Source organism: Zootoca vivipara, chromosome 6 (genome assembly GCF_965207765.1).
Source record: "Zootoca vivipara chromosome 6, rZooViv2.hap1.1, whole genome shotgun sequence".
Classification (NCBI taxonomy): Eukaryota; Metazoa; Chordata; class Lepidosauria; order Squamata; family Lacertidae; genus Zootoca; species Zootoca vivipara.
In genome coordinates, this window is record NC_142589.1 from 21,301,844 (window position 1) to 21,322,919 (window position 21,076).

The 21,076-nt window shown below is 44.2% G+C and overlaps 1 protein-coding gene across 21 annotated transcripts in view; it reads left to right on the plus strand.

The window, feature by feature from the left end:
- Window positions 1-698: 698 nt before the first annotated feature.
- FHAD1 (forkhead associated phosphopeptide binding domain 1) overlaps window positions 699-21,076 on the plus strand; it is a 35,762-nt gene continuing 15,384 nt past the window's right edge. For 2 of the 21 annotated variants that reach the window (XR_015950474.1, XR_015950473.1), the window contains exons 1-17: window positions 699-864; window positions 3,367-3,472; window positions 4,579-4,785; window positions 5,260-5,530; window positions 6,521-6,585; window positions 8,948-9,178; window positions 10,995-11,118; window positions 11,455-11,585; window positions 13,909-13,974; window positions 14,842-14,946; window positions 15,764-15,871; window positions 16,435-16,509; window positions 17,217-17,369; window positions 18,187-18,382; window positions 19,294-19,364; window positions 19,451-19,585; window positions 20,556-20,663. Coding sequence is in view for 16 of the 21 variants with exons in the window: in XM_088671741.1 (XP_088527867.1) it covers window positions 773-864; window positions 3,367-3,472; window positions 4,579-4,785; window positions 5,260-5,530; window positions 6,521-6,585; window positions 8,948-9,178; window positions 10,995-11,118; window positions 11,455-11,585; window positions 13,909-13,974; window positions 14,842-14,946; window positions 15,764-15,871; window positions 16,435-16,509; window positions 17,217-17,369; window positions 18,187-18,382; window positions 19,294-19,364; window positions 19,451-19,585; window positions 20,556-20,663 (2,244 nt within the window). In the remaining 5 variants the exon portion in view is untranslated. Of the gene's footprint in view, window positions 865-2,485; window positions 2,716-3,366; window positions 3,473-4,578; window positions 4,786-5,259; window positions 5,531-6,520; window positions 6,586-8,947; window positions 9,179-10,994; window positions 11,119-11,454; window positions 11,586-13,908; window positions 13,975-14,841; window positions 14,947-15,763; window positions 15,872-16,434; window positions 16,510-17,216; window positions 17,370-18,186; window positions 18,383-19,293; window positions 19,365-19,450; window positions 19,586-20,555; window positions 20,664-21,076 lie in introns of those variants that run through there. The other 19 variants (XM_088671741.1, XM_088671748.1, XR_015950472.1 and 16 more) reach the window with 18 other exon arrangements.

The following is a 21,076-nucleotide window of genomic DNA, read 5'->3' on the forward strand; positions in this document are numbered from 1 at the left end:
ATTCATTTTTCCCCCTAACATGTTTTAAAACACCCTTTTGGCTTTTAAGCCTTCCCCTCCACAGGGCCATCTAGCACTAAATGCCTCTAGGAAAGAGAGGCAGATAAGCAGTGACACAGCTACATAAATTTAGATGCTGGACGAAAGGGTCTTACAACGCAGGGGCGGGGGAGATACTTCAGATGCTTTTTAATTGTGTCTGCGTTCCTGATACATTAGAATGAGGTTCAGGAACCTGCAGCCAGGTGGTTAAATGTGGCCCTTTGGGGTTTTCTATCAGACCCTCAGTGCTCTCCCTAAGCCCCTTCCCTCCCTAGGCCACATCTTTCACCAGTGCTTGCTTGTACCTTCCTTGGGAGTTTTGTGGGGAGCAGGGAGCAGGGAGTGTAGAACCCTTTGCCTTTTTATGGGCTGGAATGTAGCCTACTAGAAGACTCATGTTCATTGCACCAGCCGCTTTTGATTGGGCCCACCCATTTTTGAACGCAGCTTCGAAAGCAAGCTTGCCAAATGCTTGGCATGTGCAGTTTTGCATTCAAAAAGCACATTGTTACTACAGGAATGAGGTGGAGTTTCCTTCTGCTAGCCTGGTGCCAAGCACACTTGGGGAGAAGCAGAATTTTGTTGCATAAAAGGATAATAAAGTTTTAAAGTAAAAATAATAAAATTACTGTTCTGTGGCTATAAAATGGGGGGGGGGGGTATAAGGATGCAGCAGTGACCAGTGTCAGTCCAGGTGGGCACCGACATGTACTGACATCAAGCCTGATTGATGGCTGGTTCCTCCATCACCTGCTGCTCTCTGGGAAGTCATAGGAGTGGGGAGTGGTTGCTGTGGACCTTGGACTTTCCTAACTACTGGAGGTAAGCAGAGAAATCAGCTAGTAGCTGTAGTTCAACTGCTTTTCTTTATGTGTCTTTGCATCTGTCACTGCATTTTGCTAATGCTGAGAAGACACACAGGGCTGCAATAAAAAATCAAGTTATATGTCTGATAAATGCATAAATCACTTACTTGGTGCAGAAGAGGCAGCTTTCTCAGCAATATGTAATAATGAACAGGAGACAATCAGCTGACAAACCTTTTTTTAGAATGAAAACTGGCGTTAGAAGCATGTCCTAGAATCATAGAATTGTAGACTTGGAAAGGACCCCAAGAATCATCTATTCCAACCCCCTGCAATGCAGGAATCTCAGCTAAAGCATCATTGACTCCTGATTTTTCATATGGGGGAAAGCACTAAACATAGGAAGTGGTGGTAAACCACATCAGACTTTTGGTTCATCTATCTCAGTATTGTCTACACTGACTGGCAGCAGCTCTCCAGGGTTTCAGATGGCCCGTTCCCAGCAATACCTGGAGCTGCTGGTGTTTTGAACCCAAGACTTTTGGCAGTGTAAGCACATGTTCTACCACTAAGCTATGGGTGCTGGCTCATCTGGCTCACTGTTCATAATAATTGTTAATTAATTGTTCATAAATAGATTTCTTACCCTCCCTTCAGCACAACTTCCCAGGGCCCGTCACATATACAAAACTACCATATTAAAAATAGTTCATAGCTATTTACAATCGAGTAATAGGATAGGTCCTAATATAGCTCATAATGAAAGCATCAAAGAGCGCTTCAGAAACATGCTTTGCTGTAAGAATTTTGAATTTCTGTTTTGCTAGACGGTGTTTTCCATTGACTAGCTGCATCTTTCAGTGCTTTCAGTTATGGTTCGACCCCAGTCCTATGGGGGCAGCTTCTGCCCACAAACCAGGATGCTTTACCAAGTGCTCTGTGGCACCCCTGAATTTGAACCGTGAATGCAACCTGCTTCACCGTGAAATTACACCTGCCTTTAAAGGCTTTTCCTGGGACTTTGCACTAAGCTGTACTGTAGTCACTTTATTGTGGCCACTTTGTTGGACTAGAACTGGAAAGAATCCCTATTCAGGTTTAAAGCTCCTGCCTCAGCTTAACCCAGTGTTTCCCAACCAGTGTGCCTCCAGATGTTTTGGGACTACAACTCCCATCATTCCTGACCACTGGTCTTGCTAGCTAGGGATGATGGGAGTTGTAGTCCCAAAACATCTGGAGGCACACTGGTTGGGAAACACTGGCTTAACCCACCTCGCAGGGTCGTTGTGAGGATGAAATGGCGTGAGGATACCATGCTGGGCTGGCAACTTGCAGAGGGAAAGGGGCGGGGAATAAATGTACAGCAGGCAAATAAATTGCACGTGTGAGTGCAGATGATCACTGCGGAGCGGGGGGCGGGTTGTCAAAGGCGATTTATCAAGGCGGAATGGGGAGAACGACGGGGAAAGGAAAGCTCGCCGCACGGGGGGCGGAGGTGGAGGCGGAGGCCGCGGCCTAGCCCAGCCTTCTTGGTTGCCATGGAGACGGAGGCGGCGGCCTAGCTGGGCCTATCCGGTTGCCATGGTCACCGGAGGGCTGGCTTCGCTCCTCCTTCTCATGCTCTGCCTCTAGGTGGAGGCCGCGGCCTAGCTGGGTTGCCATGGAGACGAGCCTGGCGGCTACACAAGCACGCACAGGCTTGAAGGTGGCGGCTCTGCTCGACTCGATTGAGGGGGAGGTTGGTTGGGGGCATGGCGGGGCTGTGGGGGGGTGTCGCGTGTGTTTCTTTACGTGTGTTTGTGTTTTAATTTCTTCCGAGCTTTAGTCCGACCACATGCTTTCAACCCCTGGAGGACGAAAGTTAAAGGTGAGAGCATTACTCCCTTAAGCATGTGCTGAGTGCATGGCTTAGATACAACTGTAGAGAAGTCCCTCCTCCTCCACCTCACCACCTGTGCAATTGGGAGGCAGGGAATTGGCAGGCGCAAGTGCTTATTTTTGGCTCGCTTCGTTTATTTCACCTGCTTGATCTTAGGGTTTGTTTTCATTCATTCTCTGAAGAAATGGATGTACAGTAAACATAAAATTGTAGAGTGGGAAGGGAGCCAATGCAGAAATCACAGCTACCTGTAAATGGGATGTATCCATATAAGTTCTACCCATTGAAATTAATGCACTTATTATTATTTATTAAATTTATATGCCACCTTCCACCCAAAGATTACAGGGTGGTGTACAATATCAAAAAATACATACCATAATAAAAACAATACCCCCCTTATTGATTGCATTAGGTCTCCTCCTCTGAGTATGGCTAACATTGACAGAACTTTATATGCTGCCTTTCTAACAACAATGGTATTTAAGGCACCTAAGAAAAACCCTTAAAAGGCATTTCTTGAGCAGGTGCTATCAAACAACCTTTTGTTTTATCGGCATGACCACAAAACAAAAATTGATATTCATGGCTGTGCTCTCTCCTATGAGCATTCAAACCTGCTTTTTGCATACATTTTAGAGGCAACACCATGAAGGCTTTTCTGAAGAGTCCTGATGGCATCTTGGCACTGAGGCCAAAGATAACCACTATAGGAAGGCATGAAGACTCTGACATCATCCTGAAGGTGATTTCATCAGATTAACTGGTTCTGCTTATTGTATTTGCTGTTAAATGTCTTACCACATTTTAGAACCGTTATTTCTTAGCTTGTGTAGAATTGCCTGTGAGATATGGTGGTTAGAGCAGGGATGGGGGAGTTGGAGCCCAGCAACATCTGGAGCACCTACAGGTTCCCCGCCCCTTGGTAAACGTAATGGGCCTAGGTCGTGGGCATAGCCAGGATTTTTGTTAGGATGGGCAGAACTAACAGGATTGGTCAGTTACTTAAGTACAGCCACCCCCCAAATTTCAGCCCTCCAGATGTTTTGGACTACAATTCCCATCTTCCCCGACCACTGATCCTGTTAGCTAGGGATCATGGGAGTTGTAGGCCAAAACATATGGAGGGCCGCAGTTTGGGGATGCCTGCTTAAGTATTTCTATTGTTTAACTTGAAGGGGGAGCAGCTTCCCTCCTGCCCCCACTTGGCTACACCCATGACCCAGAACCAGAGAGATACAGGTTCAAATCCTTGCTCAGCCATGAAGCTCACTGTCCTGTCTCCCTCCAGATGTTGTTAGGCCCTAATTCCCATCAGCCTCTGCTAGCATAGCCAGTGGCTAAGGATGATGGGACCTGCACTAAATTGTTGGTTTCAGACTGTGTTCTGGGGTAGACTTCTGTGGCTTGTAGGATCTAATTGGAGCCAGATGCAAAATAGGGGAGAGAGACAGAGACAGAGAGCAAAGCAGAAGCATACCCTGGAACATACATCTTAGTTACTACAAATCAGGGATTCTCACAGCCTAATTTAGGGGATGCTCACTTTACCGCCTTAGAGAGCAGTGAAGTTTTTGTTGTTTTTCGGTGCATGTCATAGTTCTCCCCCCCCAGCTGTTCACATCAGTATGGTTTCATTAGTGTCAGAATTGTACACAACAGGGGAAGTTGACAGAGCAGGGATGTCTATGCAAAGGTGTTCACACCGTGGCTAGAGGTGAATTAGGAACTGCTTAATGACTCCAGTAGGCGTGAAGCTGGTTTGAGAAACAAGTATCAAGCAGTAGTATTGAACAAGTCTGTATGTCCAGGAAGTTTTTATGCTGCTGAGTTTTGAAATGTAACTTTCAGTCTCTAGGGATTGAAGAGCACCATGCAGCCATTGAATTCAGCGATTCAGAAAACAGCTTCATTCTCCGGGATTTCAACTCGACCCATGGAACGTTTGTTAATGATTGCCACATTCAGAACGCGGCAGTGAAAGTGAGCCCTGGAGACATTTTGCGGTTTGGCTCCAACGGAACAGGCTTGGAGCTTGTGCTAGAAAATGGACCTCAGGTAAAGGTGATGTCATTCATTTTATAAGGTCACTGCAGTCTTAAACATGTACAGTAACCTGAGTTGTATCACAGTGATTGCCATGTTGCTCAGACAGCACTTAGTGCATTGAATCCCAAGTACACTTGAAGCACTTAATGCCAGTTATATTTATACAGCTTTCCATATTATGCCTAAGGCAACTGAGACCTATTTTAGATGGATGCTTCTCATATAAGTTAAAATGATAAGCTGAGTTTTACCTATCCCAATGGCCTAGCTGGTTGGGAGAGGGTCTTTATCTGAAGGTGTGTGTGTGTGTGTGTGTGTGTGTGTGTGTGTGTGTGTTAGATACTAGGCTATAAATAATCAATACAAGGAATCTGTTGTTGTGGTTCTTTTATCCATGTTTCTAACAATAAGACTTTATTGAGAGGGTTTGATTTATGCCTGTTTTATTATTCTAATGGCCTTTTAAAAACTTACCCCCCATAGGTCTCCCACCCTCCTGTGAGTCGCCGTGTAGCCTGGCCGGGGCAGCTCCATTTAGTCACAGAGACAAAGCCTTCAACAGTGGCTGCTTCTCAGTTTCCATCCCTTCAGTCTCAAAGGTCCCCGCCCATTAGCCGCAGCTGGTCCTATGGTGGAAGTGGGACTTTGCCACATCCACCGCTTAGGAAAAGGCCTGTAAATGCTTGGGGCAGACCGGTTGCTTCACCTTCTTTCTCTCCTGATGCGTTCATCAAGCCTTCTGCACCAATGCCAGGTATTGCCCTAAGCCTCATGTCGCATTGCTTGGAAGGCTCAGTAGTGCGGTTCTAGGTATCAATGGATATTTATTGTTTAAATGGTGGCATTGTGGCACTCTGCAGACCATCATAAACAAAAACACAGGTCCCTGCCTGCAAGGAGTTTGCAATCTAAATGTCATATGTGCAAGAGAAAACAAAGGGACGGAAGGGGGAAAGGAATAGAATGTGCAATAAAGAGAGAGAGAAGAGTAACAAGAGGTGAATGGTTCTACTTGGGTTGGGAGTGAGCCCAAATGCTTTACAGAAGAATTTTGGGAAGGGATCTGAAGGGTGAGAGAATTTAGGACCCCCTCCCCCCATTCTTGTGAATGCTGTAAGTTTTAACTGTTTTTTCTGAATTTTAAATTGTAACCCACCCTGGGACCAGCTGGTGATGGGTGAGTAATAATAACAACAGGTTGTTGTGCACTACTTGATTTCTGCTTAATAGCAGCAACACAATCCAAAGTCTACATATTTTCCAAATTTGCAATGTGTAGTTGTGTGCAAATGTCAAATCTAGCATTTATTTCAACTAGCAGTCTTGTACCCAGCATTGCTCAGAAATTATAAGAAATCAAGGAGTCAGTGCAGTTTTGAAATCAGTGCAGTTTTGAAAGGTGCAGCATCCAATTGTATCCAAACATAGACAAAAATCTGCTACCTGATCTCAGGAAGGAGCATGCAAAATTTGTTTAAAATATCTTAAGATGTATCCAACCAAACAGTGATGAATAATAATGGAGCATTGTACTTCTTCCCCACCCTCTCTCTGGCACTTCTGTCCCCAAATTGCTATTGTCTAATGAGTTGGCAGAAGTGGGGGGTGGGGAGACAGGCTTATCAGTGCTTGAAGCCAAGTTACAGAAGTGCCTTGGCAAGAAGCAGCAATAAAAATGCACCATCAAACTCAGGGTAAGATTACTTTTTCACTGTCACTCTCTGGGTGTCTTGTTCTGTTCCAGGAAGCGGAGCTGCTATTGGGCCTTTGACAAACGTTCACCAAGGGGATGCACTTCTCAAGGAAAGGGTGAGGTTCCTATGTTTTCGAAGTGTACGATTATCTCTTAAGTGTTTAAAGCAGTCTTCCTCAACCTGGTGCCCTCCAGTTATTGTCGGTCTCCACCTTCCATCATCCCCGAGTCCAACTACATATGGAGGGCATCAGGTTGGAAAAGCCTGACTAAGAACATTTGTATCCCGCCTTCCATTGAGTTCCAAGGCTGCTAACACTTTGAAACCAATAAACAATTTTGAATATCTTGTTGCAGCTCCTTGCTCCGCCACCGACCCAGTTTTTTTTATGTGCTATGATTATGTTGTTTTGGTGCTGGTATACTACCAGCGTGTTCTGCTGCTGTTAAGGGGAGTTTTTTGTCTTTTTAAAATGAATTGCTTGTGTTTTTATGTGAATGTGTCTGTATTGTAATGTGTTTATACTTAGTTTATGCTTTTCGATTTGCTGTAAGTTGCTTGGAGACCTTTTTGCGATGAACTAGCTTAAAAATAACAACAGAGTTAAAAGGCTAAAGGCAGAAAAATAATACATGGGCAACAGTGACAAGTCTACCAAGTAAAACTATTTCCAGACAGACCGCATTGGAACAAAACATTTTTAAAAAAGCTGTAGGGTTGATGTGTTTTATGGTCACAAAGGAAGGTTTTAGCAATGCAGTGGGATGCTATTAAGGAGAGGATGAAATGGTCTTACTTCACGAAGGCATTCCAAAGCCTAAATTCAGCTACAGAGAAAACCCTCTCCCTGGTTCTAGTGAAGAGTCCTGCAAGGGATGATGAGACATATTGAAGGCCTCTTAGTAGGTAACCAAACTGCCTTTAGTACCCAGTGGGGAAGTATCACCCCTGTTGTCATGCTTAATGGGGAATTCTGCTGGGGATCAACATGGGCAGAAGGATCAGACATGCTGGAACAAGAGAATTCCCAAAACCAAGGCCATCTGAGCATGATGATGACTTTTCAACTGCTTCTTCCTGGAGCACGTTGTGAAACATTGTGAATATGCTTCCACGGGATGTACGGATGGCCACCAATTTGGGTGGCCTTAAAGGGGGATTAGCCAGATTCATGGAGGAGGCAAAGTGACCAGTGGCAATGACTCTATATAAATTTCTGTACCAGAGTGCCTCTGAATGTCAGGTGCTGAGGAACATGAGTAGGAGGGGGCTTTGTGCTCATGTCCTCATTGTGACCTTCCCAAAGGCATCTGGTTGGCCACTGGGGAATTAGGAGTCAAGTCTAGATTGGCCTTTGGTCAGAAGTGGCTGGGCTCTTATTTCTTTAAAATTATTTTATTAATGATCATAATGTAACACCATTTGTATGTATGATATAAACACTTGGAGAGGTATCACCCCAAGAGCCTTACAAGCAGAGGAGGCAGCAGCATTAAATGAGAATGATATTTATTTATTCTTGGTATTTTATATCATACCCTTTAACAAAGTTCTCAGGAAGGTGTTGCAGCCAAAGACACAAATAAACCAATATCAGGAATAAGGCATATTAATGCAGCATAAAATCAATTGGCAGAGATAAAGCTGAAAGCTGGAACAGATTAAGAGACCTGAGAAAACAAAAATGGTCCTTGCCCGTCACCAAAATGATGTCAGAGGAGACGCCAGGCGAGCCCCTCTAGAGAGAGCATTCTGTAGTTGGGGAGCTATTACTGAAAAGCTTTTCCCCACTGTAGTCTCCTGGCACACCTCACCTGGCTGGGGCAATTGGAAAAAGATCTCAAAATCTGGACAGGCATATATGGAGGCAGTCTTTCCCTGGTTCCAAGCTGTAGAGGACACTGAAAGTCAAAACCAACAGTGAATGTGGCTAGTAGTACTAACTCCAGTATCGGAAGCAGTGTACTGGTTGTTGGGAATCAGGAGAGGAATGTTGCTCTCATATCCTGCCTGCAGGATTCCTAGAGGCACCTGATTAGCAGCTGGGAGAAGGCGTGATGGGCAGCCAAGCACTTCTTATTTCATGGTGCCTGAGTACTGGTTTGATAAGAACGTTACCAGAAGGTGAATTTTAGGGAATAGGGCAGGATAGCAAATTTGTGGCTCTCCAGGTATATGTTCTCGGACTTCACATCCCACCAGGCCCAGCTAATGGACAGTGGGACAGAGATAATGGAAATTGCAGTCCCACAATATCTGGAAAGCCGCATGTTAGTCATCCCCAGTGTAGGGCAAGTAAATCTTATGCAGATTACTGCTTCAGATGGTGAAATGTGTATATAATTAATAACTAGAATAGAGAGATCTGGCATTTCGTAAGGAATCCAGTGTTCACTTTGTTGAGGAATAAGAAAAAACAGAAGCTGTCAGGAACAAAGGCATGTTATGGTCCCAAGCAGCTGTATTCCTCTACACAGGACGAGGTAATTCTGAAACTGGGGAATGAAATCAGCCGCCTCTCTGGCTTTGAAAGCGAGTGCAGTCACAAAGACACAGTGATAGCAAATCTTCAAGATGAGATTGCCGTGATAACAGAGAAGATGACAGCAGCTCTTGCCAAGAAGGACGCTGAGTTTCATCAGAAGCTGGTGGATCTTGAACAAAATGTTGCCACAAAGACAAAAGAGATTAAAACCTTGAAAGAGGAGGTATGGAGGGACAGGGGACAGTGATGGACCTGAGGTTCAGAAATAGGTATAGGAAGCTCCCTTTCTCTGAATTAGCCTATTATTTGGTATTGTCTACACTGACAGCATCTTTCCAGGTTTCAAACAAGGGGCTTTCCCAGCCCATCTGCAGATGCCGGCGTTTGAACATGCAACCTTTTGCCTTCAAAGCATGTACAGAGCTACAGCTGGGGTTGGAGAGGAATATGTTCAGTCCACTTTTTTGAAGTGGACCAACCCAATCCGACACTCATGAACTGGCTTGCAGATTGGAATGCAACTCCTGGTTGGATTGCACTCTTCTTCAGATTTTGGGGTGCTGTACAAAAAGTGGTGTTTTACATAACAAAATGCTTGTTTTACTGGTGAATACATTGAAAAGTATGCCTTTTATGTAAAATGGGAAAGGATAGGATGGATTGGACTAACCCCCTCCTTCCATCTCTCTTTTTTTTATTCCTTCTGACTTACTGATCAGTGGCAAGCCATGGTTTGCCCAGGTTGGATGTAGCAGTGAGCAATAGTTTGCCATTAATCAGGAGGTCAAGAAGGGAACTGGAGCATGTAGATAGAAGAGGGAATGCAACTGCTTTTGGCTCTTCAGGTTTTTTTCACATGTAAGGCTTAACAGTGCTTCTTTCATCTGGCTTTTTAATGTTAATGGAAAACCTACATTGGGCAGTATATTCACTTGCATTCCAATCACCTCTCTTATTTATTAACAGCATGTGTGAATGCTGCAAGAGGCACTCAAAAGCAATTTAAACTTGATGTATGAAAACAGACAAAGCTGTTCTCACCACTATAGGCCCTTTTCCCGGGCTGCTTTTATTTAATTTGTAGACATTCTGCACCTGGGGGCTCACAGGTTATTTGGTGATCCAAGGAATTTGCCAGTGGGATAAGGATAAGCATAAAATAATGCACAGCTGTAGAGATCTGCCTAGATGTCTGGGTTTAGTATGGAAGAGCCAATGTCTGGGGTTCAGGCAGCCTGACAGCAAAATTGGACAGCTGGTGATGGAGGTACATTGTAGGGATATGCAGGGGCATAGCTAGCTGCTCCGGTATCCGGAGTGGTGGGGGGCGGGGCGAGCCGCCCACAGGGGCACCTCGGCAATCTGCACACAGGGGCACTGCAACAATCTGCCCAGGGGGGTGGCGTGGCAAGCTGCCCATGGAGTCCGCCTGGCAGACGCAAGCCCCATGCTGCCGTTGGGGCAGGAGAGACGCGGGGCTCGGGCGCACTGCAGGCCAGGCCCCGCGGTAAGTGCCAACGCCTGCAGTGTGCCATTTTGTCACCCCCCTCAAGGATGACACCTGGGGCGGGCTGCACCCCCCTTCCTATGCTCCTGGGGATATGGAGCATGTGACCCTCCAACTCCCCATCATCCCTGACCATTGGCCACGCTGGCCAACTGCACCAGGAGGCCTCCAGATCCCCCACCTCTGCTCTAGAATGTAATGAATGAATGAGGGGGAAATGAAACAGTTCTGCAGCAGCATTAATGCCCATTGCAGCTACACTACTGTGATGCCTGAAATGCCTGACCAGGGGCCACAGTCACTTGCCACAGTGAGATTGCCATCTCCCTCTGACTTAGGTTTGTCGAGCTGCACAGACTCGGTCTTCTCCAGACTTCCCACCCAGTGTAAAGTGACTGTAGGATCACACTGCATGCCCGCCTCATAGGGGTTTTGTTGTCTGCATTGGTGCTATAGAAATGCATGATTGAATCCAAATTGCTGTGAACTGGCTGTGTTCCATCTTTTGTTTCCATAATCATGTTTGCAATAGGTTTGCAACTTGCAGAGTAACACTAGTGAAGTGTTGTACCATTCCCTTTCTGAACGAGACCTACAAATTGCACACTGGAAGCAAGAAACTGATGCGCTGAAGAAGAGCTACTCTCTTACAACAGGTGTGCTTTGTCCAGTCAGCAATAACTTCGGGATCATTTGCTCCTTATTTTGTACATCCTGGGTCAGTTCTTTCCCTCGCCACCTTATATTTGGGAAGCTCAGATTGGCTTTTAAGGGCTTCCTTTTTGCAGTCATCCACAAGAACCTCTAGTGTTGTAACCAACATTAATGCTACTCAGAGTAGAACCACTGTGATTAATGAACATGACTAAGTGAAATCTACTCATTTCAATGAGTCTCCCTTGAGCTATTTATTTATTTCATTAATATTCTTTAAGACATCATTATGAATATTTTTTTTAAAAAAAAATATGCCTTAATATTTCTTCCTGCAGGACTGGTGACCAGTTTGCAAAAAGACATTACATCAAAGGATCATAACATCCAGCAATTGAAAATGGAGGTGGAGAAGTTTAGGAGAGAAAGCAGGGAGAAAGATAACCAGCTTGCCAAGGTTTCTGCCCAGGTGAAAAATCATGTTTTTTAAAACCCTGCTTGGATTCTAGTATGTGGGGTGCTACCCCACACAATGCACACACACACCCGTTATGTTCTTCCCTTTTGAATAACTAAATTGTAGGAATACTGGATTGATTCTGACACATTTGTCTGGTATTGGAACTGTTACTCCTCAGTTCTGGTTCAATCACCCACTACATCTCACAAGAGCAGAGGCTCAGAACCCTTTTCAGCCTGAGGGCCACATGCCAGAGGTGGGCGGGGCCAGTTGCAAAGGTGGGCGGGGCCGGTTGCAATGTTCTGTTTGTTAGTTTCTCCGCACACACCTCTCTATCCTCCAATCAGGGCACATTCCAGCAAGGCAAAGCAGAGCCAGTGAAGGGTGTGGCTTAAGGAAGAGTTATCCAGATACAGAGGGTTGCATTTGGTTCCTGAGGTTCCCCACCCTTGCAGTAGCGTTTTGTGCAGAGTTGCCAGGAACCAACCAGCTTGAGCCCTGTGACACCTGTAGACTGGCTCCACTCACTGTACAGGGAGCTGTAGACCAGGCAGCTGTTTCAAGGCAGAGGAGCAGGCCAGGCTGCTTTTTATCTCGTCAGTTGAAAACTGTGTTTGGATTTATGGGAGATAGCAGTACATCTGTGAACACTTGCTGCTGGCAGGCGGCGACAGCACTGATGCCCTCAAGACCTGCTTGTAGGCTCCCCTTTGGGGCATCTGGTTGGCCACTGTAGATGAGCCTGTGTCTTGATCCAGCAACTAAGCTCTTCTTTAGCTTGCATGTGAGAAAGCTACTGCGGCCTATAAATACATGCTTGTATACTTGATGCGTAGCTCTGATTGTCTCTGTTCAGTTTCTGTATTTTGGATCTGTTAGTAGTTATTATGGTCCCTTTATTTTATTTTATGGCATACCTAATTTTTGTGCTGTGGCTTCAAAATATAGGGCTGTGTTGTTGTTGTTTTAAAAAAAATCCCTTTTGGTGGTATTTTTATGATGCTGTAAAATGCTCAGAGCTTTCCCTGAAATATGGAACAAATATAAACTACGTAAATACTGTAAATCAGAGAAGGGTCACCTTTCCCAACAGGATGCTCAGGGTGGCTTGCAACCAACATGTAAACAAAACAAAAAGACTAAAAAGAAATTCACCTCCCTTAAATACAGGCTTTGCAACCTTTGCATCCTTTGGTCCTGTTGCTTGATAAAATCAAGTATATCAAAACCAGAAACAAGAGAGTCGTCTTGCGCCACATAAATTTGTTAGTCTTTCAGGTGCTACTGGGCTCTTAGAAATGGGCATGGACATTATAAACTCCCTCGATATTGGCCATTTGGCCACATATCGCAAGCAATAAACTTATTGTTTTGTCAAAAGTTATGGCCAAGGGGACACTTGTTACAAAAGAAATCTGGGATGGAAAAACCACATAGTTTCAGTGGCTAGATGAAATGGAATTGCTTGCTGAAATAAAAATGTTTTCACAGCATGCCAGAAACCATAGAATGTCAGCATCTGCCTCACCTTCACTGGTGACTTTGCTCGGTGACTTTGTTGAATGATACCTTCGAAACATAAAGAGATTTAATTTTCTGGGACATGGGCCACTTCCCAAAATTGCAGGGCTCTGGTCAGCCTAAAAGGGTGTGAGGTGCTCTTTAAGGTCCTCTGGCTCAAGTTGTTTATGGCTTTGTACACCAGTTGCAAAACTTTGAACCTGGACAGGTAAGGTATAGGCAGCCAGTGCAGTTACTGCAGCACAGGTATTGCATGCTGTTGGAAAGTTGCTCCCATCAGCAACCACGTTTCCTTGCTGAAAATTCTGGACCAAGCCTAAGGGAAGCGCCACATAAAGCACATTGCAGTAATCAAGTCTTGAGACTACCAACACATGGACTACTGTGCGTAAGTGATCACAGTCCAGGATAACTTGGTATGTTTTAAGTGGCAAAGAAAAAGTCGTCTTCTCCTGCTTTCCCCAAAGCAAGTTGGTTTTGACTGACAGTATAGCTGACATTCTTTAATCTGTGTCGTTCTTGCTCAGATTCAGTGCTCATGGCTTTTTTGTTTTTTCTTCCTTTGCTGTAAAACTCTTGCAGAAGTTTTTAATAATCAGGGAGCTGGTTGAAGGCGCCTGCATTTAGAATTGATATTTTGCTTTGGGGGGGGGGGTTATGTTTTTTAAAAACAAAACAAAACATTATTTGGTGTGAAATTTGAACTTTCAAATGGGAAGAAGGTACCCTGCTGTATACCAGAAGCGCCAATGTGAACATGGTAATGCCTCTCTTGCTTGATCATGTTTTCCTTCGTTGCTGTTCGTTGCAGTGTGCTAGGATTAAAGAGGAAATGAAGCATGAATTCAGAGAGAGAGAAGTAAATGCTTATCAGAAAGTGAGTTAGCCTTCAGTTTACTTAACATTTGCTTATGAACATAACACCCATGCAGACTTAGAATGATAGATAGATTCGCTAGCAGTTTAACCCTTTATTAGTTTTAAGATTGCCTATTGCAAATGGGGGCTGTCTTGCACTGTGTGCTTTCCTCCTAGCTGGAGTGCTCCTCTTGAGTATTCCAGCATCATTCTCTTCTAGGAAACTCCATCCCATTTCTCTGCCCACCCCAAACTTTCTATTTTCCTTTTCCAGCTGGCAGTAAACATTCTAGGCTGAATCAGGGCTACTCCTACTCAGAGTATACCCATTGCAATTAACAGACATGTCTGATTTAATTTCAGTGGGTCTGATTTTGAGTAGTATTGTATTTAACTACATTTAAGTTTTTTTGCAGAGTAAGCCCATTGAAATACTTCAGTGTCCATTAATTTCAATGAGTCTACTCATAAGTAGGACTGATTTTAGATACAATCCTTTGTGGCCGCTGTGCGTGCTCAAACTTCCTTTTTTTCGGGGGAGCTGCCCTTCCTTCTTGTTCCTTAGTAGTTCTGTTTCGGTTGCAGTCCTCGCAGAACACAGCAGTTGTGTTCAATATTAGAAGGCGTGACTTAAGTATTACATGTTTAAATATGACTGAAATAGAAATTGGATCTGGTCAGCAACTAACCACATTAACTGCTTGAGAGGCATCAGTTCTGCTTTGAATCAGGATGGAAGCTGTGACCACAGTCCACTAGAATTTCTTACCACCCGTAGCTCAGAGGACTTCTGCTTGTGTTTCTTACATACTAAAAACATCCTTGGGATAAAGGTTGGTGTGATTCTCTACAACTGATCCTCCCAACTTCCCTCTGGTGTCTACAGCAAATCAGCGACCTGGAGCTACAGGTGAAAAGATCCAAAGAAGACATAAATAAGTTCCGCACGGAGCACGGAATCTTAACCAACAAACTTGCTGAGAAAACAAAGGTAAATGGCTATTTTCTTCACAGTTTTCCTTAAGGGTAGCTTCTAATATAGGAGTTCTGGGAGTGAGGGTACCAGCTGCACATCCCTCCTGTAAAAATAAAAATAAATCAGTGTTATTACCATTATTTAAATTTCTATTCCATGGGTCCACCCAAAGGACCCCAGGGCAGCAAACAGAAAAGTAAACACACACACACACACACACACACACACACACACACACACACACACACACACCATTAAGAGCATTGATGAAAGCTAGTGCCCCACCAAAAGTGGCCTTTCTGTGCATATCCTATCTCGCCACTAGATGGCAAAGTAACCACAGGTAAAATGTTCACATCTAGTCAAAGACTGGCCAGTCCAGAATGGCACATTCCAGTCAAGCACATTAAGCATAAAGGATTACATTGATCATAGATTCATTGAGTCAAAGAGTTGGAATGAAAGGGATTAGCCATGATACTGGTGAAAAAGAAGCAGCATTATAAATCACTTACACCAAGAGTGGGGAGTAATTAGAATGTGATCTACTGGTAGATTTTGGGGTGGTTTGCAAGGGTTTCTGACTCCAAATTATTTTAACAATAGCAACAACAAATCGACTTTTTGCACCTAATTTAGGCTACTGAAAAGCTAACTGGGAGAGATGCACCTTGTCCTTTGGTTTTGTATCTTTTGCAGTTTGGTCTGGTTGGTAGGTCTTGCATTCCTTATAAGAAGCAAAGCAGATGCAGTAAGCCTGAAGTCTGCCCTTCTTTTGGTCCCCACCCTATTTTTGTACAGCCTTGCTATCCCCAGACTTTCCCTGTTTCAGGCTGAAGGGAACCTGAAAAAAGAGTGCGAGAGGCGATCCCAACAGTTACAAGAAATGGGGCGCAGGGAGCGCCTCAATAAGTCGCATCTGGATCTGGCAGCAAATCAGGTAGGGGCAGCTGAAACATCAGTAATGGTGTCCTGGTTTGCACGTGGCTTAATTAGTCAAAGTATGGCTTGTTTGAATGATCAAGTGGATTCTGGTCCATTAAAATGTCCATTAAAATCCAGTCTCCTTCTTTGGAGGTCTTTAAGCAGAGGCTTGACAGCCATCTGTCAGGAATGCTTTGATGGTGTTTCCTGCTTGGCAGGGGGTTGGACTGGATGGCCCTTGTGGTCTCTTCCAACTCTATGATTCTATGATTCTATGAAAATGTATACAATAAGAAAATGTTTTGGGTACCACAAGATTCCTAGTTGCTGTTCCAACCCACTGTATTTCTCAGCAAGGAAGTTAGTGTACTCACTGGAGGTTTTTAAGCAGAGGTTGGATAGCTCACTGTCAGAGATTCTTGAGCTGAGATTCCTGCCTTGCAGGGGGTTGGACTAGATTACCCTTGGGGGTACCTTCCAACTCTACAGTTCTGTGATGGAAGGTGTTGGGGGGGGGATTCCCTGCTGTCAGTTAAGTTTTACCATCAACCTTTTTTCACTTTTTGTTTTCTGCCATAGGCACAGCGCTTTAGACACCAACTTACCAAAGCTCTCTTTTCACAACTTCCAGAGAAGGCACTAACAGATCAGCAGGTAAGATCTTCACCTGTTAAACAAAGGAAGATTAATGTTGTGCTGTGGACCATGCTGTTGCCCACTGCCTTTGGTGAGTTCCTTGCCATGCCATGGGCACTAAAAAGTTACCTAAATTATTTATATACCTCTAAAATTCAAGTATCCGTAAGCAGTTTACAAAGATACAGTACACAAAATAAGTTAAAGCTATAAAATTGAACTTTAGTTGAAATGCCTTCTGGAATACATATATATCATATATCATATATCATATATATCTTCAGTAGGTGCTGGAAGTTGTATAGGGAGGAGGCCTGTCTGACCTCAGCTGGAAGTGAGTTCCAAAAAATTGGACCCATGATACTGAGCACACAACTCTTGTTGGATGCAAGCTATGCCTGCAAGCCATAGGAGACCCCTGAAAGGTCCCCCAGCAGGCCAGCCCTGATTAAGAGCATCACACAAACCACACACACACACACACTGCCTTATGGGGTGGAGGTGTATTATTATAATTCACCAGATTCCATTATTGTTGCACTCATACAAGAGGTGAATTTCAAGCTAAACGGGGTGGGGACATGTGCTTTTAACACGCAGTTTTACTTTTTAATGAGGGAATGAATATTCAAATGTATTTCAGCTGGGAAGTGAAGCATAAATCCCAGGAGTGAGCAGATAAATAATATATACTGACTTTTTCTTTGTTAACCCACACATATCAGATCGTTGAGAAGATAGAAGAAATCCAGGTGACCAGGGAAGAGTATTGCCAAAGGGAGGCACTGCTGAAAGAGGAGTTACTTGCCAAGAACTCTGAAATTGAGGAAGTGTCTGAAAATGTTGAGCTGTTGAAGAAAGCATTGGATGGACTTCAGGTAACGCCTTTAGACACATCTTTATAGGATATTAGATTTCTCATTTTGTTTAGATGAGTTATGGTGGAATTCTACACATGTGGGTTGCACAGGAATGGTCTGCAGCAGGGGCAGGAATGCTCAGGGCCAGGGACCATATGCTGCCCTCCAGACCTCTCTGCCTGGACCACAGGCCTTTTCCCAGACCCTACCCCTCACCAGCCCTGCTCCATGCCCTCCTTGAATGCTTTTGCCTAGCTGGAAGTGTCCTTGAACTGCAGTAATGTCACTGGTTTGCCTGATGGGAAAATGTATGGATGTAGAAACCTCTGACTTTTGCACCACCAGGATGAAGCCAATTGTACAAAGGAAAGAATTGCACCTGTTGCTCCACCCATTTCTTTCCTCTGGCCCCACCCATCACTGTCATGAAAAAGGCTCCACTGGTCATTTAAAATAAGTCCAGTCCAGACTACTAAAACGACTCCCCAAAAGAATCCATTTGTGTGCCCCCTGCCAGTATCCAGTTCATCAGGCTTATACTTGGGAATTACTTTTTTTTTAAGAAAGAAAAATAATTGGCCTGGGTAATTGCTCTGGAGTGTTGAGAGATGACTTGGGGGGATTATTGTCTTCTCTGAATTCCTTCCTTGTAACAGGAAGATGAGGGCTGTTGAAACACAACACCAAATGATTTATCGCTAGAGCAACTAGCTGTTACAAAAACAGCCGAGAATATTATGTGGGGAAATGGGCCTTCACTGCTTCCTCAAGATAAGCATGAGCCACACTCATGCCTGTGTGAGTTTGCTTCTTCTCTTCCCTGTTTTCTTGCCAGGATTTCTTGGGAACCTCTTACTGCAGCAGCAGCTTGAAGAAAGAGATATGTAATCTCCAGAATCTGTGCCTGACCCCGCCTGCCTTGGGAGTCCAGGCCTCAACAGCCGGAATCCTCTGCAGTTTGCTGGGCTGGGTGGATGCAGTGGAATGTCTCCTTCGGGATGTGGGGCTTGATGTGTCTGGCTCTGGAAAAGGTTCCTTTGTCTCTCTTACATTTTCTGTGCACATTAATCATACTGTAGGACCCTAAGTGAGAGTGCAGCGTTGCCCTAGGTTCACTGCCCCAGCCAAAATACCCTCTTCCCTCCTCATCATAACAAAAATCCAGCACCCGCATTGTAACCATGATCCACCCCACCACCTGCCAACTGTTTATAATGGTTGATAAGTTAGTAAGCATGACCATCATAATTTTACTTTCAGTTTTTAATATTATACACTGCTTTGTGTGCCATTTTTTGCAGAACTGCAGTTTATAGATTCCTAAACAAGTAAACAGAACTTGCTATAGCTGCTTTTTGCAAAATAAAAAGACACTGGGATTTCCAACCATGTGTTTTTTGATCCTGAAAATGGAACATGTAATCCAAGAAAGAGAAGAATTAGTTGTCCAGGTAGAAGGCAATGGCATTATGTACATACACACATACATGTGCGAGCACACACCCCTTTCAATCCTGAACTTCCTCCATTGAGCACAGGTCAGTGTTCATGATCCCACACACCCCATTTCATTCTCACAACAAACCTGTGAGGTAGTTTAGAATGAGGGCGAGTGACTGGCTCAAAGGAACCCAGCAGTCTTCATGGCTGAGAGAGGAATTGAATTTGGGTCTCCCAAGTCCAGGAACCTGTGTTCCTCCAGACATTGTTGGACTACAACACCCATCAGCCATACTGACTGAGGCTGATGGGAGTTTGAGTCCGTCAACTTCTGGAGGGCTGCAGGATCCCTAGTCCTGCCCTAGTACAAAACGTTTTTCACTGCTGCAGCAGACTGAGCTCCATTTAAGAAAACCTGGCTAAAGAAAGGAATTTTCCAGGAAACAGAGGAGATGAAACCTGGTCACTCCCTTTTGTTATCATGCTTGTCTGTTTTTGTCAGGAATGGCTTCCTACATGAAGATGCTGCTGGGCAAACACCATGAAACCACGGCCAAACTCCAGACGCTGCAGGTAAAAGGTGTTTTCCCTGAGGTGAGCTTCTCTGGCTGAGGCCAGTAGCCCAAAGCAGGCCTGACAGTCTGAATGTTTTGCTATAGAACCAGCTGAAGATGGCAGAGATGTCTCAGGATTCCCTCCTGCAGGAGAAGCTAAACGAACTGAAAGAAAAACTCGAGAAGCAATTTCAAGACAGAGAGCAAGAACTTTTGGAGAATGAGAAGGTACACAGAAAGGTAGAAGCTTAGGGGTGTTTTAAAAAGTGTTTGAACCCACCTTGCTAAATGGAAGTGGCAATGGGGACATACTAGGCCTACATAGTAAGAACTGATGAAGGTGGAACAAGCTTCCTTGATCTGCTATCAGGGAGGAGCCCACAGAGCAAGGCAGGTCAGTTGTTGCGGCATCACAAAGAGCTCCTATTGAGCAATGTGTTTCAACAAAAGCACTGCCCCCTTTGGGACAACCATATTCTTTCAAAGAATATCTGCTCAGCACAGATATAACACATAACCATGGTGAACAGAAACCATGGTTTGCAAAACCACCTCTATGGTTTAGCATTCTGGTTCATTTCCATTCCTTATCCTTAACCATACTTTATTGACATATGAGGTCCACCAGGTGCCGCCATTCACATTCTTTTGGTGGCAGGTAAAAAAATGTATATCTTCTCCCAAGTGTATAATAGATGGTGATGATTTTGCTGTTTATTTCATTATATGCTTTTATTGCTCTTTTTATTGGATCTGTTTTATGGGGTGTTGTATGGTTTTGTCAAAATGTATTGTTCATTTTTAATTTCATGATATGCTTTAGGCTCTTAAAATTTCTGTAAGTTTCTTTGAGACTCCTTATGTGGCAAGCAGCTAATTATTTGAATGAATGACAATAACAGTAATAGTAACAACAACAATACAAAAATGCAATTACCTAAGTCTACCCCCTTTGGAACTGGTATCTTAAGAATTCTGATCCTCCATCCAATCATGCTGTGAACCTACATCTCAGTAGCTCATAGGGTTGGTATTTTGCAACTCCCCCCTCCCCCAGTGCCATGCCCAATGCAACTAATTATTTTTAAGGGCCTCTCCCACCAGAATGTTATCTTAACATTTGCTCATCTGTCACCAAGCCATTTCTGCCTAGCAAATTTCCTTCGTTTGCTTTAACCATGTTAACAAGAAGAATTAAATTACTTTCCAGGTTCTGGAAGGGCTGGCTGCCCTGGAGGAAGCAAAATTAAAGGAGGCCATTGATGAAGAAAAGAAAAAGGTCCAAGATTTGGAAGTTCAGATGAAACGATCGACTGAGGTATGTAGAAATCTGTGGGCCTGCCTCCTCATTGCCATCCCACAATCTCCTCTAGCAAACAGCTAAAGAGATAAATATTTATATTGTGCATTTTGAGTGTTCAAAGGAAGTACTTCTTCCTACATTAAGTTACTTACTAACCATAGGTCCTTTTCTGCTTTTATATCCCACCGTTCTTCTAAGGAGCTAAAGGCAGAGTACATGGTTCTTGCCTCCCTTTGCCTCCACATTTTGCCCTCTCAAAAACTAACAAACAAACAGGCAAACAAACAAAAAAACCTTGGAACTAGACTGGGTTGAGAAGGCATGGGTTCCTCAAGGTTACCAAATGGCTGAGCGGGAGTTCCATACCTAGGTCTACACAGCCATAGCCTGACACTCTGACCATTCCACTATGTTGAGTCAAAGCCAAG